Source organism: Narcine bancroftii, chromosome 1, assembly GCF_036971445.1.
Source record: "Narcine bancroftii isolate sNarBan1 chromosome 1, sNarBan1.hap1, whole genome shotgun sequence".
Taxonomy (NCBI): domain Eukaryota; kingdom Metazoa; phylum Chordata; class Chondrichthyes; order Torpediniformes; family Narcinidae; genus Narcine; species Narcine bancroftii.
In genome coordinates, this window is record NC_091469.1 from 67,136,417 (window position 1) to 67,150,188 (window position 13,772).

A 13,772-nucleotide genomic window follows, 5' to 3' on the forward strand; every position below is an offset into this window, starting at 1 on the left:
GTGATGACACTAGGATCAAGTTTTTCTGCTTTTACAAGTTGTAATTTTGTACCAGGCAAAAGTAAATAAAAGTCTTACTCTAACTTTTTACCCTTATCTATCCCTGAGCTAACAGAATTCTGTAAACATGAAGTGTTTTCATACCAGTCTATTGCATCTCAATTAAATGTAACTGCACCTCTGGAATGAGAAATTGACTTGACATTAACAAAATTTTTAAAATGAGCATAGCTGGGGAGCCTTTAGTTCTGAACACTTGAAATTGCATTTCTCCTGCAACCACCACCAGACAGCAAGAAACCAAAGAGCATGCCATGAGAATAAAATGTTAGGAAGCTATGAACAAGAAAAACCATTTCTGCAAATTACCCAAAAACTAGTTAAAAAAAATTATCATATTGTATACAAATGTGGAGTTTAACATTTACTCCAAATAAGAAATTTTACTAGTACAGGTCACGTATCCCTTATCCAAAATGCATGGGACCAGAAGTGTTTCCAGTTTTGGATTTTTTTTTCAGATTTTGGAATAATGCATTTAATAATGTGAATAATCTTTTGTACTTAGCAAAAAAAACTTGTTCTCTGGTTACAAAGAAGATAAATGCAGCACCAAATACTAGAAATTCTGCTGGATGGCAAAAAAACAATGAGTAATTCATGTAGGTCCGGCAGCGATGATGGTTGGACACCAGCTGGCGCCCACTTGTAGCATCATGTTAGCACTCAAAAAGTTTCTGCTTTTGGAGCATTTTGGAACTTTGGATAAGAGGTACTGGACCTGTAATAGGATATCGGCTGTTACATTCTTCCACTGCAGTTACTCAAAATTCTTACCTTGGATCATCCCGGATTGCTCCCCAGTTTCGAGATCCACTGCCACCTCTTTTTTCCTCTGGCTTCATTCCCCTAAAAGAAAAAAGTATCATGGTACATTTCAATTCTTTGGCATCTTCTATAGTTTTAATTAAAACCAAATGACCTAAAATATTTGAAAAGGAAGACAGACAAAACAAAAATCAGTTGAAAATTTTCTTTTCGCCCAGAAAACTTCCTTAAGGCAAGATACCTGCCCAGCCAAGAACAACATGCAGGAAACCTGACTTCAAATTCTGTTTATGCCATACATCATATTATTTTTGGCTTAAAGTGTAGGTGATAATTGGTAATTCCACCAATGCTAATTGATTTAATCCTAATTTGTTTAACCTATGCCCAAACGTGGTTTTACTGCCTCTCGAGATCGAGAAAGAAAAAAAATTAAACTTCAGTGTTAATAAGACACAAAGGTTCAGTAGCACTTTTCATGTAATTGCTTAATTGAAGTGCCAGGATGTTGAAAACCAAATCCAAGCTTAGATAAAGGGTTTGTGACTTTGGCAATCTCACTTTACAAAGCCAGCAGCATAAAAGGAAGCAAGCTTCATTCCAAAAATGTCAGCAAATATAGCTGCCAATCGGATGAGGTGCAGTCAAAACATGTCTGGCAAGTCTCGACCAAGAAATAGGACAACAAATGTCCTGACTTGGAAAATGAATAGAAGATATTTATTTGAAGTCTTGTATCCCTCTACTCCAATTAAACAACATTAAAATAAAAGGAACTTCAGCTCCAGCAGGATAATCAGGCAATATTCCAGGCACAGATACATGTATAGCTTCTTGAAAATAAAATTACCAGCAACTAGTCCGTGAAGCAAGACCCAGGCAACATTTAACAACAAAGTGTTCAATACCATTGTGCTGATCTTCACTCTTAACATTATATTTGGACTCTCCTCCCATACACATTTGTTGTGTTTGCATCTAAAAATGCATTCATCTTCAGCAAGTGAAGAAATTTCACCTCATCTCACTATTAAATATCGTGATGGGTAACCAGATTATGACCTTTTGTTCTAGACACTACCAGACAGGGAAATAACCACCACTCTTACATTTTATTTAGGTCTAACATAATTTCTATGATTCTTATAATTTCTTCCACATTAATGAATATAAAACCAACTGGTCTACTCGTGCAACAATTATGCCATTCCAAGAATCATTCTTTTAAGCCTTGGTTGCACTCCCTCTATTGTAAAAGGGAATGTAATTTAGACAAGAAAATAAGAAATTGCGCACAATACTCCTGGAGTGTTCCCAGTTCTACTGTATTCAGACATCATTTCTCCAGTATTCAAACTCCCTTACTATAAAGCCCAACATTTACCTTCTCAAGTGCTTGCTTTCAGTGACAGTCACTAATTTCTAATCTGCCACTTGTTAAAGCCTCTGTGTTCTCTTCACAATTCAGAAACATTCCCTGTTTAGTGTCAACAACAAAATTATTGTTGAAGTTCAAATTTATTTATCATCCAATTGTACAGTACAGCCTGACAAAACAGTGTGTTCTGGTTCACAGTGCAGAAACACATACAAACATAACACACAGAGACAAACTATACATATACCCAGAACCTTTTACACATCTTGTATGTATGTTAGAGTCACAGGGATTGTTTTAGTGGTTAAGGAGTCAGTCTGCAGTCCAACTGCCCGTGAGAAGAAGCTGTTCCTCAGATACCTCTAGCTCTTTCCCAACAGGACTAGCTGGAAGGTGCTGCGTTCAAGATGGTATGGGTCCTCAGAGATTTTGCAAGTTCTCTTGAAACAACTTTCCCAGTAAATCACATCAATGGGTGGAGAGTTGGTGGGGCGGGGGGGGGGGGGGGAAAAGAGAAAGAAATAAAAAAGAGGGAACAGAGACCCCAGCAATCCTCTTGTTTGCTGCTTTTATGGACCTGTGGAATCATCTCCGATTCTCTCACATCAAGAAAAATGTGTTTGCAGGAACTCAAATAGTTCCAAAACATATACTTAAAGAAATATACAAAAGATTTTTTTTTTTTTTTTTTAAATCTTCAGATCACCTCCCTCATTTCTTTCTGGTGTATTGTCAGCTGAAACAGCATCATTTTAGAACATTTTATCATACTTTCAACTTCATATAGCCCAACCTTAGCTTTCAATCCCCATTTCTGAGAAATAACTATTTATCTGTATTTTTTCCCCAAAAATCAAGATTCACAGAGTTGTCTACTCCACTTAGGGAGACTAAATGCAGATTGATCTCCTTGCAGAGTCTCTCTGTTCAGGCTTCTTGTGACTTTAATTCTTGAATACATCACTGAACAATTTCAACCATATTTTTGTTAGAGATTTGAAGTTATATGTCTAATTATTTTGCATTCATACCCCTGCTACATTGCTACACCCCTAACGCCAACACCATCTTGCACCCTTTGTCACTTCTATTCATCTCTACTCAAGTACTATCAACACCCAACTCCCTTTTTGTTCTTTTCCTCCACCCACTTTCTTTTGGCATTTTAAACTTGGTTTCTAACAATTCTACTTGTGTTCATAAAGGACACATCTAGAAGTAGGCTCTTTCCAAGATGTGGCCTAACTTGCTGAGTATTTCAAGGATTTTCTGTTTTTGCCACAGATGTCCATCATCTATAGTATTTTGCTTTTGAGACTTACACTTCTATGCTTTTTTATTTAAAAAAAAAACAGAAATCTCGCGATATTGCCTCAAGGAAGACCCAACATTAAGTCTGCTTTGGTCGTTTACATAAAAATGAACAAACCCAGCATAATGCTGGGTCAGTGTGTCTTTTTACATAGCAAGCTAGCATTCTGGGAGCAAAAGAGGCAGGATGTGCAACTGAACAGTGTCAGCATCTGGCATGATGTATTACAAACGCATCCAACATAACTTTCTACACAAAAATGGTGATAAATCTTGATGTACTTATGCTACTAGCCATGAACATGTATACCACTCTTCAAACACAAGTTAATTTCCTGCGCATCATACACAACTTTATGATGCACAGATTCGTACAAGAAATGTATTTGTGTGATCAGAAATACACTGGAGGAGAAATTGAAGAGAAGCAGAGAGATGTTTGAAGCAGAAAGACAAGCAGACCTTAGGCGTCATAGATAGAAGTTTAATTCTTGAGTCAATTCACGCTGATCTCAGATAGAACGACGTGGAGGAGAGAGGCTACATGGGCCCATGTTCTGGTCTAATGTCCTCAACAATTTTGATGAAGAGGAGTGGCAGAGTCATGTTCGTATTTCTTGGGCCATTTCTGACTTTGTATTGTAACTTGTTGAGCCTCACCTGAGGCGCAAGACAATAAAATGGCGACAGCCTCTGGTACCTCAGCTTAAGAGTGTGCATGTGTGCATCCTATTTCAACAGAATGAATGGATTTGCAGACCGTGGGTATCCAATGTGCAGTTGTGCCATGGATGGCACATATTTCCATCATCATTTTGCGCGCTCCCCGCCCCCCCCCCCCCCCCCCATTACGATACACAAGCCTAATCAGAAAGGGTAGCCCTCCATTGTTCAAGTTGCTGTACACCACACCACAACACTAAAAAGGATCACAGCTAGAGTTACAATTATTTGTCTTTATCAATTAAGGTGTTTCATATGTCCATTTAAACAGACTTTTTGTTCAGGTTCACAGATTTCAGCCAACTCTCCCATCTACAGAAAGGCCAAAGATTGAGGCACCCACCTTGATCTAACTTATATATACCCTACGGTACAGTAATGTGTGGATCAATTATGTTTTTTGTCACATGTAACCATATAGGATACAATAACAGTGAAATATATATGTTTAAAATCAAGAAATGGATGACTATTTCAAATGAAACTGACGACAAGTCCAAGGGTCAGGTTCAATCCTGTTACTGTAAAACAGCCACTAGAAAACATTAATGAACTGATTGTTTGCAATCTCAGAGGTTGCATAAAGTATTTATAAATCTACACTGCTCTACCCACAGAAGTCCAAAACTGTTAACAGAGTGGAAATCCCCATGCATCTAATCGAAGATCCAGCTTACTCCCTCAGGAAGTGGCTAATGAAGGGTTCACTAACCACTACACACTCAATCAACATCAACTACCATTTAAGCTCAGCAAGAATGGTGGTAGAAAGTGCTTTCCGACATATCAAAGGTCGCTGGAGGTGCCCAGCCAAGCAATTTAATACTTCAACCTCTTTTGTATCAGACATTATTGTTGCCCGTTGTGTTCTACACAATACAGGTGTTTATCCAGGACCATCAGGACCGAACACCTGCCATTGTTCGGAATCATTTTGATTTCCGCCCCTTTAAACCCGTCCGAGTCATGCTGCCACATCTACCCCCACCCACCTCCTGAGTTGCGCTGCCGTCTCTCTCCCCCCTTTGTCCAGTTGCCTCTCTCTCTCTCTCTCTCGTCTGAGTTATGCTGCTCTCTCTCTCTCTCTCCTTGCCCACCCAAGTTGTGCTGCCATCTCTCCTCTGCCCAAGTCACACTGCCTTCTTTTTTCTCCCCCACCCCCCCCACCAACCACTTTGGCTCACCCGAGTCGTGCTGCCATCTCTCCTTCTCCTCCCCACCCCTCCACTGTACCAGCACCAGGAGAATAACCCCCTTCTCTATTCACCTGCACTGGCACAGTGGCTTCAGCTGCATTGGGGATTAAGGTAGCAACGATGGCCATTGAGCTACCACTGGACTGACTGAGAGCGCCACGATGCTGGACGGGAGTCAGTGTAGGTAATTGGGAGGCACTTGTAAAGTAGCAGAATGTGACAGGATACACAGGAGTTGAGCTCGGGTCACGTCAGGTCATGTTTGATGCCAAACTCCTTCTTTGATGAGCAGATGTTGTTAACCAAAAAAGTGCCAGTTTTTGGAGGTTGCTGGTTTTCCAAATTCAGGAAAAAAGGTTAGGCACATGTCTATGTGAAATCAACAAGGAACACTTCTTGCCAGAGTGGAACACTGAGCTACCTGATCTCTCTGAGGAGCCTGAGCAAGTTGCTTATCAGGGTGCACAAGCACACAGTCACCAGGCTATCCATGAGGCCATTATGTCCTTTCTGTAAGCAATTTAAGCAAATAACAATTTTTAGTAAATGTATATTGCACGTGTCAAAGAATTGTAGTGAACAGGAAACATGTAAACAACAATAAAAAAGGTTCAATTCAACAGCATATAACTATTTACAACTGTGCAAATAAACAAAACACCAATAACCATGTGCAAAAGTAGTAACTGTCACATCACTCCAACAGCTGGAGGGAAGAATGTGGCTGAAATGACTTGTATGCCTCGTTGGTGTAGTGGATGCTGTCATTCTGCTGTGGATGCAGAGAATGATACTGGCTATGGAATGCAGGAGCATGGTACTGTCATGCAGGAGTTTGTTGCAGTAGAGAGGGACCATGGTGTTGTCGGGCAGAAGATGCCATGAGTGCAATTGTTTCCCACACAAGTGAGGCCTGGTTCTGCATCTCACGTCGAAAGACCTTAAACATGTTGCCAAACCCATTCATTTCTTCTGCACGCTCACGTCGATCGGCCTCCCGTGCTGCCATCTCCATCTCCTGCACCCTTCTCCTCAGCTGCTCGTGGGTCCTCTGCACTTCAAACAAAGACGCTCCCCCTCCATATCATTGCGGTCCATAGCCAGAAACATGTCCTTCATCTCTTTTGTCACCACCTGAACTTTGATTGGTCTCTGCTTTTACTGCGGCATCTGGTATCCTAGAGAACAACAGAACACAAACAACATTAGCAAGATTGTTCATCATGGGCAAACACACTTACAGAAACATGACAAAAATGTTAATCACGAAAATAAATTTTTTACCTGGTCGATTGTAAGGCGCAGATTCTTTATTGCTGACTTCTGCCTGTTATGACCATTTTCCTTTATAATCATTTGAGAACATGTAGGCAGTTGTTTTTAAACTTGCCAATGAAAGTCCTTTCCAAAGTAGCAATGAGTTTTTCACTACTTATCCAAACTCTTGAAACAGTGAACTAGACTTAAAACAATTAATAAATCAACAACTATTAATTTGTTAATATTTTCAAAATTATACAGTCAAAGAATTTCTGGACCAGCTCCATGATCTTGGTTCTCACAGCACAAAAGCAAATTCAAAACTAAAACTGTTTCTCTAAGACGGTCCAAAACAGCTTTCAACCTTGACTGCAAGACTAACTGTAGAGACACTCAAAAGAATGTCAACAATCTTTTGCAGACTGCTAGAAACTAGCAAAAACATGTTTATAATTCATTTTAACCCTTACAGTGCCATGCCACTAGGGACTCCAGCATCAGGACTACTGCTGGAGGAGGGAGACACAGCTGGAACAGTCTCAGAAGATGGATCCTCTATGCTGGAATAGCACAGATCAAAATATGGCTGGTCCAAATGCTCTCTACCACTCCTATCATTGTGGTTCTCTCCCTCCCCCCTCAGCAGGCTTTTCACTTGCTTGCCACCTATGACTTGTCTCGAGCAAAGCCATGGTCCCTTAAGTTTTTGTGCAAGTCTCTCGAATATCGGGCCATCCTTTACCTTCCCGTAATGGACCTAATTTTGTCCTCAGCTCAGAGGGCAAAGAACTCAGAGCTCTCGTTATCCCCCCAATTCGCAGACATTGTAACTATTAGGATGCTGATTCCCGCCTGTCGCTTTAAAATTAGCAAATTTCCCGCTGATAGGACACACACATTTACGCATCATCATCCTTACCCGAGTTGGTCCCGAAATGCTGGATTGCCCTTTTACACAGATGGCATTCTGGCACTGTTACTACCTCTGCTGCTGGAAAAAAGCCAGGACTAGAAATGACAAGAGCCGATATGCTTCACCATTGGCCTTTCAAAACAATTCATCAATATTGATGCAAGTGCCAGTGGTCAATGGTCAGTAAGCCAGGTTGCTACACTCTTCTTGGGCACTGGTATGATTGATACCAGTTTGAAACAGGTGGGTACCATGCCCTGATAGAGTGAGATATTGAAAATATCCGTGAATGTCATGGTAAGTTGGTCAACACAGCTCTTTAATACTCGACCAGGTACTCCACCTGGGCCTGGGCCTGATGCTTTCCTCGGATTCACTCTCCTGAAGCCAGCATGCACATCATCCTCAGATATGGACAGTATGGGATCATCAGGTGATGTGGGGGGTCCTTCACTGTTACTGTCATCAAATCAGGCATAGAAGGCACTGAGTACATATAACCATTAACGGAGCGGAAACAGACCATGTTGGCCTTTCGAGTCCGCACCGGTTCACTGATTTTGTGCGCCCTCTTCAGGCATTGGTCCCGGTAGATCTTCATTCAATAACGATGGGCAAATTCAATGCATTTCGTTTGGCAAGTCTTGCGAAAACACGTCAGTGAATGGGCACGGACGGATACGCACTGCCAAATGGCCAAGGTCCACAAGTACACTAAGGCACTTTTTTGAAGAGTGGGAGGAAACCGAAGCCCCCGGATGAAACCCACGCAGACATGAGGAGAACGCACCAACTCCCCACAGACAGCTGCTAAAAGATATGAGATTTGTCTTATGAAAAATAAGTTTAAGTTGCTACTTTACCGGATTTGGTTTGGTAACAGATTATGGCATTCAGTCCCTGCCACAGCTGTTGGCTGCTCCTTGTTGCCTCCACTTCGCCCGGGAGATAGCTTTCTGCAGGTCATACCTGCTGTTGGTGTGCTGATCTGGATCTCCGGACTTAAATGCCTGTGATCTGGCTCTCAGCAGATTCTGGATTTCATTGTTGATCCAGGGCTTCTGGTTGGGGAAAACCTTGAATGTTTTGGTAGGGACACACTCATCCATAGCTGTTTTGATAAAGTGTGTGAAAGCCACTGTGTACTTGTTCAGATTCTCACCAGAGTTCTTGAACTTGAGCCCAATCCACTGACTTAAAGAAGTTCTTCAGACTCCTGCAACCACTTTTTAAGCTGTCCTGACTACCAGAGCCTCTCTTTTTAGACACTGTCTATATAAAGGCAGAAGGAGCACAACCAGGTGATCAGACTTGCCAAAATGTGGTCTCGGGAAAGAACGGTAGGTCTTCCTCATCTTAGTGTAGTAGTGATCAAGTGTGCTGGGACCTTTGGTACAGCAGGTTACATGCCGGTGGTAGTTGGGCAGTGTTTTCTTGACACAGGACTGGTTAAAACCGCCAACTAAGATTTGTGTGTTGGACTGGGCCATTCGTTTAACGACCACATCATGCAGATCCGCAAGTGCCTGCTTGCAATCGACATCGGGAGGGATGCAACTCCAGTGAGAATCACTAATGAGAACTCTCAGTAGATGGAAGGGTCTGAATTGCATTAATGTTTCTAGTCATGTTACACTGAAACATGGCATTTTAGGTGAAGATGAATTTCAGAAATCACATGAAAATAATGTTTTGTACTTACCAAAAAAACTTGATCTCTGCTTACAAAAGATAAATACAGCACCAAACAAGTCTGGCAGTGACAATGGCAACTGGCACCAACAGAGGCCCACACGGGCAAGTGAGGTCAGGTTTGGAATTTTCCACTTGTGGCGTCATGTCAGTGCTCAAAGTTTTGTATTTTGGAGCATTTCGGATAAGGGGTACTCGACCTGCACTATTTTTTCCTATACATACCTATAATAAAGTTTAATTTATAAATTAAACTCAATAAAAACAACAATAAACTAATAAAATAGATTATAACAATACTTAAAAAAGGGTTATTTGAACACTATGATACCACGACAGTTGATCTGATAACCAAGACAGCGAGCAAGCGGGTAACATAGATTTGTTGGATAAAGGGATGATTCATGTCTGGGCAGAACAGCAGGAGATTTCATCATGCTACTCAGAATGGTGCAGAATTTAAAACTTATTAATTGCTATTTCTGGAATTTTCCACAATATTTTTGGACTGCAGGTAACTGAAACCACAGAAAACAAAACTGCAGATTGGGGCGGGGGTCGTGGGAAACCACTGTATAGCACAAAATCCACCAAATTTTTAAAGAAGCTTTATACTGCATGGGGTGGGATGGGGATTTTTTTTTCACCTTTAATTGATTCATCTGATTTTTTTTAAAAGAAACCTCAAGTATAAACAAAACCTAACAGATGCATTACTGAAATCTTTTCAGGTCATTTTTGCACAGGTTAAACGGGGTCACACAAAGCAGAAGGTCAAAACAGTGTTTCTGCCAAATTTAAAATACACAAGATTCACAAAATTTCAACTTCTGCATCAAAGTCAGGACCCAATTGTAACATTCTTTGTAAAAGATACATCCCTTCATCATGTTTGATTTCTAAAGCATTACAATCCTGATTTACTATGCTCACTGTACCATCCAAGTAACTCACACTTTGTCATTTCCACTATGTCTTTCATACTCTCGTCTTCCCCTTGGATCAAATCCATTGATGCTTCTGGGGAATCCAACTCTTCCACGGCCACGCCCTCTTCCACCCCGACCTCTCAATGAAGCTCTATCGATCCTGTCAATTGGTCTGAAAAAATAAAAGTATTAAATTGTAATATTGTTTATGGTTTTCTTACATTATTTGCAAGAGCTCCAAATGTTATTCATTGTAACTCTTTAATGTCCACCATAAAACAATTATAAGCTTGCTTATCTGTTCATTTTGTTTTTACAGCAACAAAACAACAGAATTGCATTAATGTGTTTTTGCTTGACACTAACAGATCATATTGGCACTACAATAACCTTATGCTTTTCTCTACTGAATACTATAATAATTTGTTGCAATACTGTACACTATTAGTGCATTAAAAATAATGTAGCATGCAGAGATGCCAAGCAAAAATTACATTTTTTATATGGAATACATCGGGCCAATAAGACCCAAACCAAATAATTTCTTGCAAAACCTCTGACCAAAGGTAGATTTCATATCACCAGTAAAAGTGGTTAATATTTATCACATGGAGCTGCTCACAGTATATTTGAAAATACTCATTCTACTTTAAGAAGATTCAGAAGAAATCTTTAGAGAATGTTCTCCTTACACATTGTAGCTGGCATTGCACTGAACAATTTTAAAACCAGTTTATAAAGATGAATCTAACTGATGCATTTATTAAGAACGCTTCTGCAAGAATTTAATAACAAAAACCTCAGTCCAAACAAGCAACATAAATAATTTTATTTACATCTTTCTAATTTAAGATTGGGTGGGAAATTTAACCCCAAAATACTTTAGGCAGTTTTATTCAACCTAATGAACAGTTTAGCCCATTTTTAAATGTTGTACTTTTAGGGTCCCAGTAATTTGGCAATGCTAAGCTGATGGCTACAGTCAGACAGAATAGGTACAGTACAACTCCAATTATCTGAAATCCGATTCTCATAGCCAAACTGACCGGGGACCTCTGGGGGCCCCCCAGCAAGAGCAGGACCTCAGTGGGGAAGTGTCAGTGATCAGTGGTGGCCAGCAATTTGTGAGAATTAAAGTTTATTTTAATGCTTAAAAAGCCTCATCTTGTTGTTTGTTGTTGTATAAACACTGTTACAAGTGTTTGCTGTCACTACTGGGTGGTTTTTTACAAAGTTTATCCGAAATGGGCCCAGTCCAGACCATTTCGGATAATCAAGAGTTATCATATTTTTGTACTACTTTAAAAGATATAGACTTGTACCATTTTGATAGAGGAATTTAAATTTGTTCCTCTACCCATCTTAAATTTTGTTTGTAAAATTTTGATAACTGGCTCGAGAGCAGCAGAGACAACCCAGGATATGGTTCCTCCCCTCACCACTGAGGTACAATCAATGGTATTGAGAGTTCACCAATTTTTTTGTAAATAAAGTTGTAAATAAAGTTGTAAATAAAGTTGTAAATAAAGTTATACCTCAGAAAATGAAATTAATTAAATATTAAAAATACACCCATCACTTTCTCCTTTCAAATAGACATCTTTAAAGTTCTTTAATGGGGCCAAAATTTTGGCTCAAACTCGCCAAATCTATTGTGAAGCTTCCTTGTCAGATGAGATCATTTTGATAGGCAAAGAAATAATTTTACACCATCTGCTAGAACAGACTTCAGAGGATAATTAAATCCATGTCAAACATACAATGTGTCAAGTCTGTTATGCATCATTATGAGAAAAGGAAATAATCCACCAGAACTCGACTTAAGATTTTTCTTGCTTGTTTTTAAATTTGATACATTCATCAAGTTTGCCACTAACCGTCATAAATTGGAGAATATTTATAAGAGTAACACAACTGATGTTCTGCATTTAGAGTTTTAAAAGGATTGTGACAAAATTACATGAACTGGCTGACATGCAAAATGAAGCTCATGTAATAAGAGCAGCAGTGGTGGCATAAAGGTGAAGTTGGCTTTTGTACAGAAAACAGAACCATAGCAAAATGTGTATTTTTTTAAGCTTCAAGATAACCATGCTTTAAGATGTTCAGTAAACAAAAGGAAAGCAATAAACTAAGAATAAACAAACAAGCCAATGCAATGACAAGACAAGCAGAAATATGGATATTTCTACATTATCAAATAATGGTTTATCAACAACTGGAAATAGCATCCCATCAGATGCTTTCAAATTGCAGCACCCAGATAGCCTCCCTGGGGCCCAGGTGTGATTATTGGGTCGTGGATGCACCATGCACCTTTCAAATCACAACCAGACATACCTGATAAATCGTCAACCCGGCAATCTAAGGGGGATTCCCCCCAACAATGACATAGAACTCATCAGAAGTATGTGCTTTCAATTGCTACCCCCACATCAGTCACATCCCTCTCTTCACCACCCCTTCCCCCCCACCCCCACGATGAGCCGCTGCCACAAACTTTTGAGGGGGGGGAGGAGTGAGGGAGAGAAGTTGCTGCTGTGACGTGCTGCTCCAGTTCGCAGCAATAGCTCAATGTGGGGTGCAGTAACAATGGCCATTACCCTTACCAATAATCCCCCACACCGCTGGAACCGCTCTGCCAGAGCGGTCGGTCCCAGCAGTGTGGGGGGATTATAGGTAAGGAAGACAGCCATTTCTCCCACACCCCCCACATTGAGCTGATGCCACAAACCAGAGCAGTGTTCGCAGCAGAACATCACTGCTGCCCCCCCCACCCCCCCCCCCCCCAATCGTGGCAGCAGCCAACTCTCCCTCCAATCGCCACAGTAGCACTTCAGCCAGGGGTTTCCCAGAGACACACGGATGAACTGACATTACCAGGGAAACCGGGTCAGCCATTTCCCTTTTCAAACCACCGGAGCAGGACACCTGGGTAAGTTTTACTGGGTTCACCACTGAGGTAGGTCAGGGACCCAGTTGGACCCTTTCAAATCACCATGTAAAACCCCATTTTACATGGCAGTTTGAAAGGGTCTATTTGAGTACTGCTTTACAAGGCATAGACTATAAAGATATTTATTCAAATCATAGAGAAAATTTATAGAATTTTTAAAAATTAATTTAGAGCCACAGCATAGTACAGGTCCCTTCCAGCCCACAAGCCTGCACAGCCCAATTAATCCCACATGACCAATCAACCTACTAACTCGTGCAACTTTGGAATGTGGGAGGAAACTGGAGAACATTCACACAGTCACAGGAAGAGCATACAAACTCCTCAGTGGTCAATTTGTCCATGCCATATCCACAGTGCTTTTAAAATTGTACACCCATCCCTTTTCATAAGCAAGCTAACTAACATTTGAACACTGTAGGGAATAAAGGGACCTGGAGATAGGGAACTCCAGCACACATATACCTCCAGGAGCTGCTAGATACAGAAATCAGTTCCCTTATGAATCCAAAGTACAAAAGAACAGTTACAACATAAGCAGTCAGGACTTGATCAAGGACCAAGTATTAAAAACCGGTATAATTAC

General features: G+C 40.6%; 2 protein-coding genes across 9 annotated transcripts in view; one reads left to right on the forward strand and one right to left on the reverse strand.

The window, feature by feature from the left end:
- Positions 1-13,772, forward strand: part of LOC138759145 (dual specificity protein phosphatase CDC14C-like) — a 199,899-nt gene that overhangs the window by 121,689 nt on the left and 64,438 nt on the right. The window contains exon 15 of one of the 6 annotated variants that reach the window (XM_069929147.1): positions 7,169-7,280. The exons of 4 other annotated variants lie outside the window; for them this stretch is intronic. In XM_069929147.1, coding sequence (XP_069785248.1) covers positions 7,169-7,265 — 97 coding nt within the window. In that variant the 3' untranslated portion in view covers positions 7,266-7,280. Of the gene's footprint in view, positions 1-4,857; positions 5,354-7,168; positions 7,281-13,772 lie in introns of those variants that run through there. One more of the 6 variants, XM_069929174.1, reaches the window with a different exon arrangement.
- Positions 1-13,772, reverse strand: part of LOC138759181 (intracellular hyaluronan-binding protein 4.S-like) — a 58,519-nt gene that overhangs the window by 22,100 nt on the left and 22,647 nt on the right. For 2 of the 3 annotated variants that reach the window (XM_069929238.1, XM_069929228.1), the window contains exons 3-4: positions 10,256-10,402; positions 838-909 (exon numbers count right to left, since the gene is read on the reverse strand). In XM_069929238.1, coding sequence (XP_069785339.1) covers positions 838-909; positions 10,256-10,402 — 219 coding nt within the window. The remainder of the gene's footprint in view (positions 1-837; positions 910-10,255; positions 10,403-13,772) is intronic. The other variant, XM_069929247.1, reaches the window with a different exon arrangement.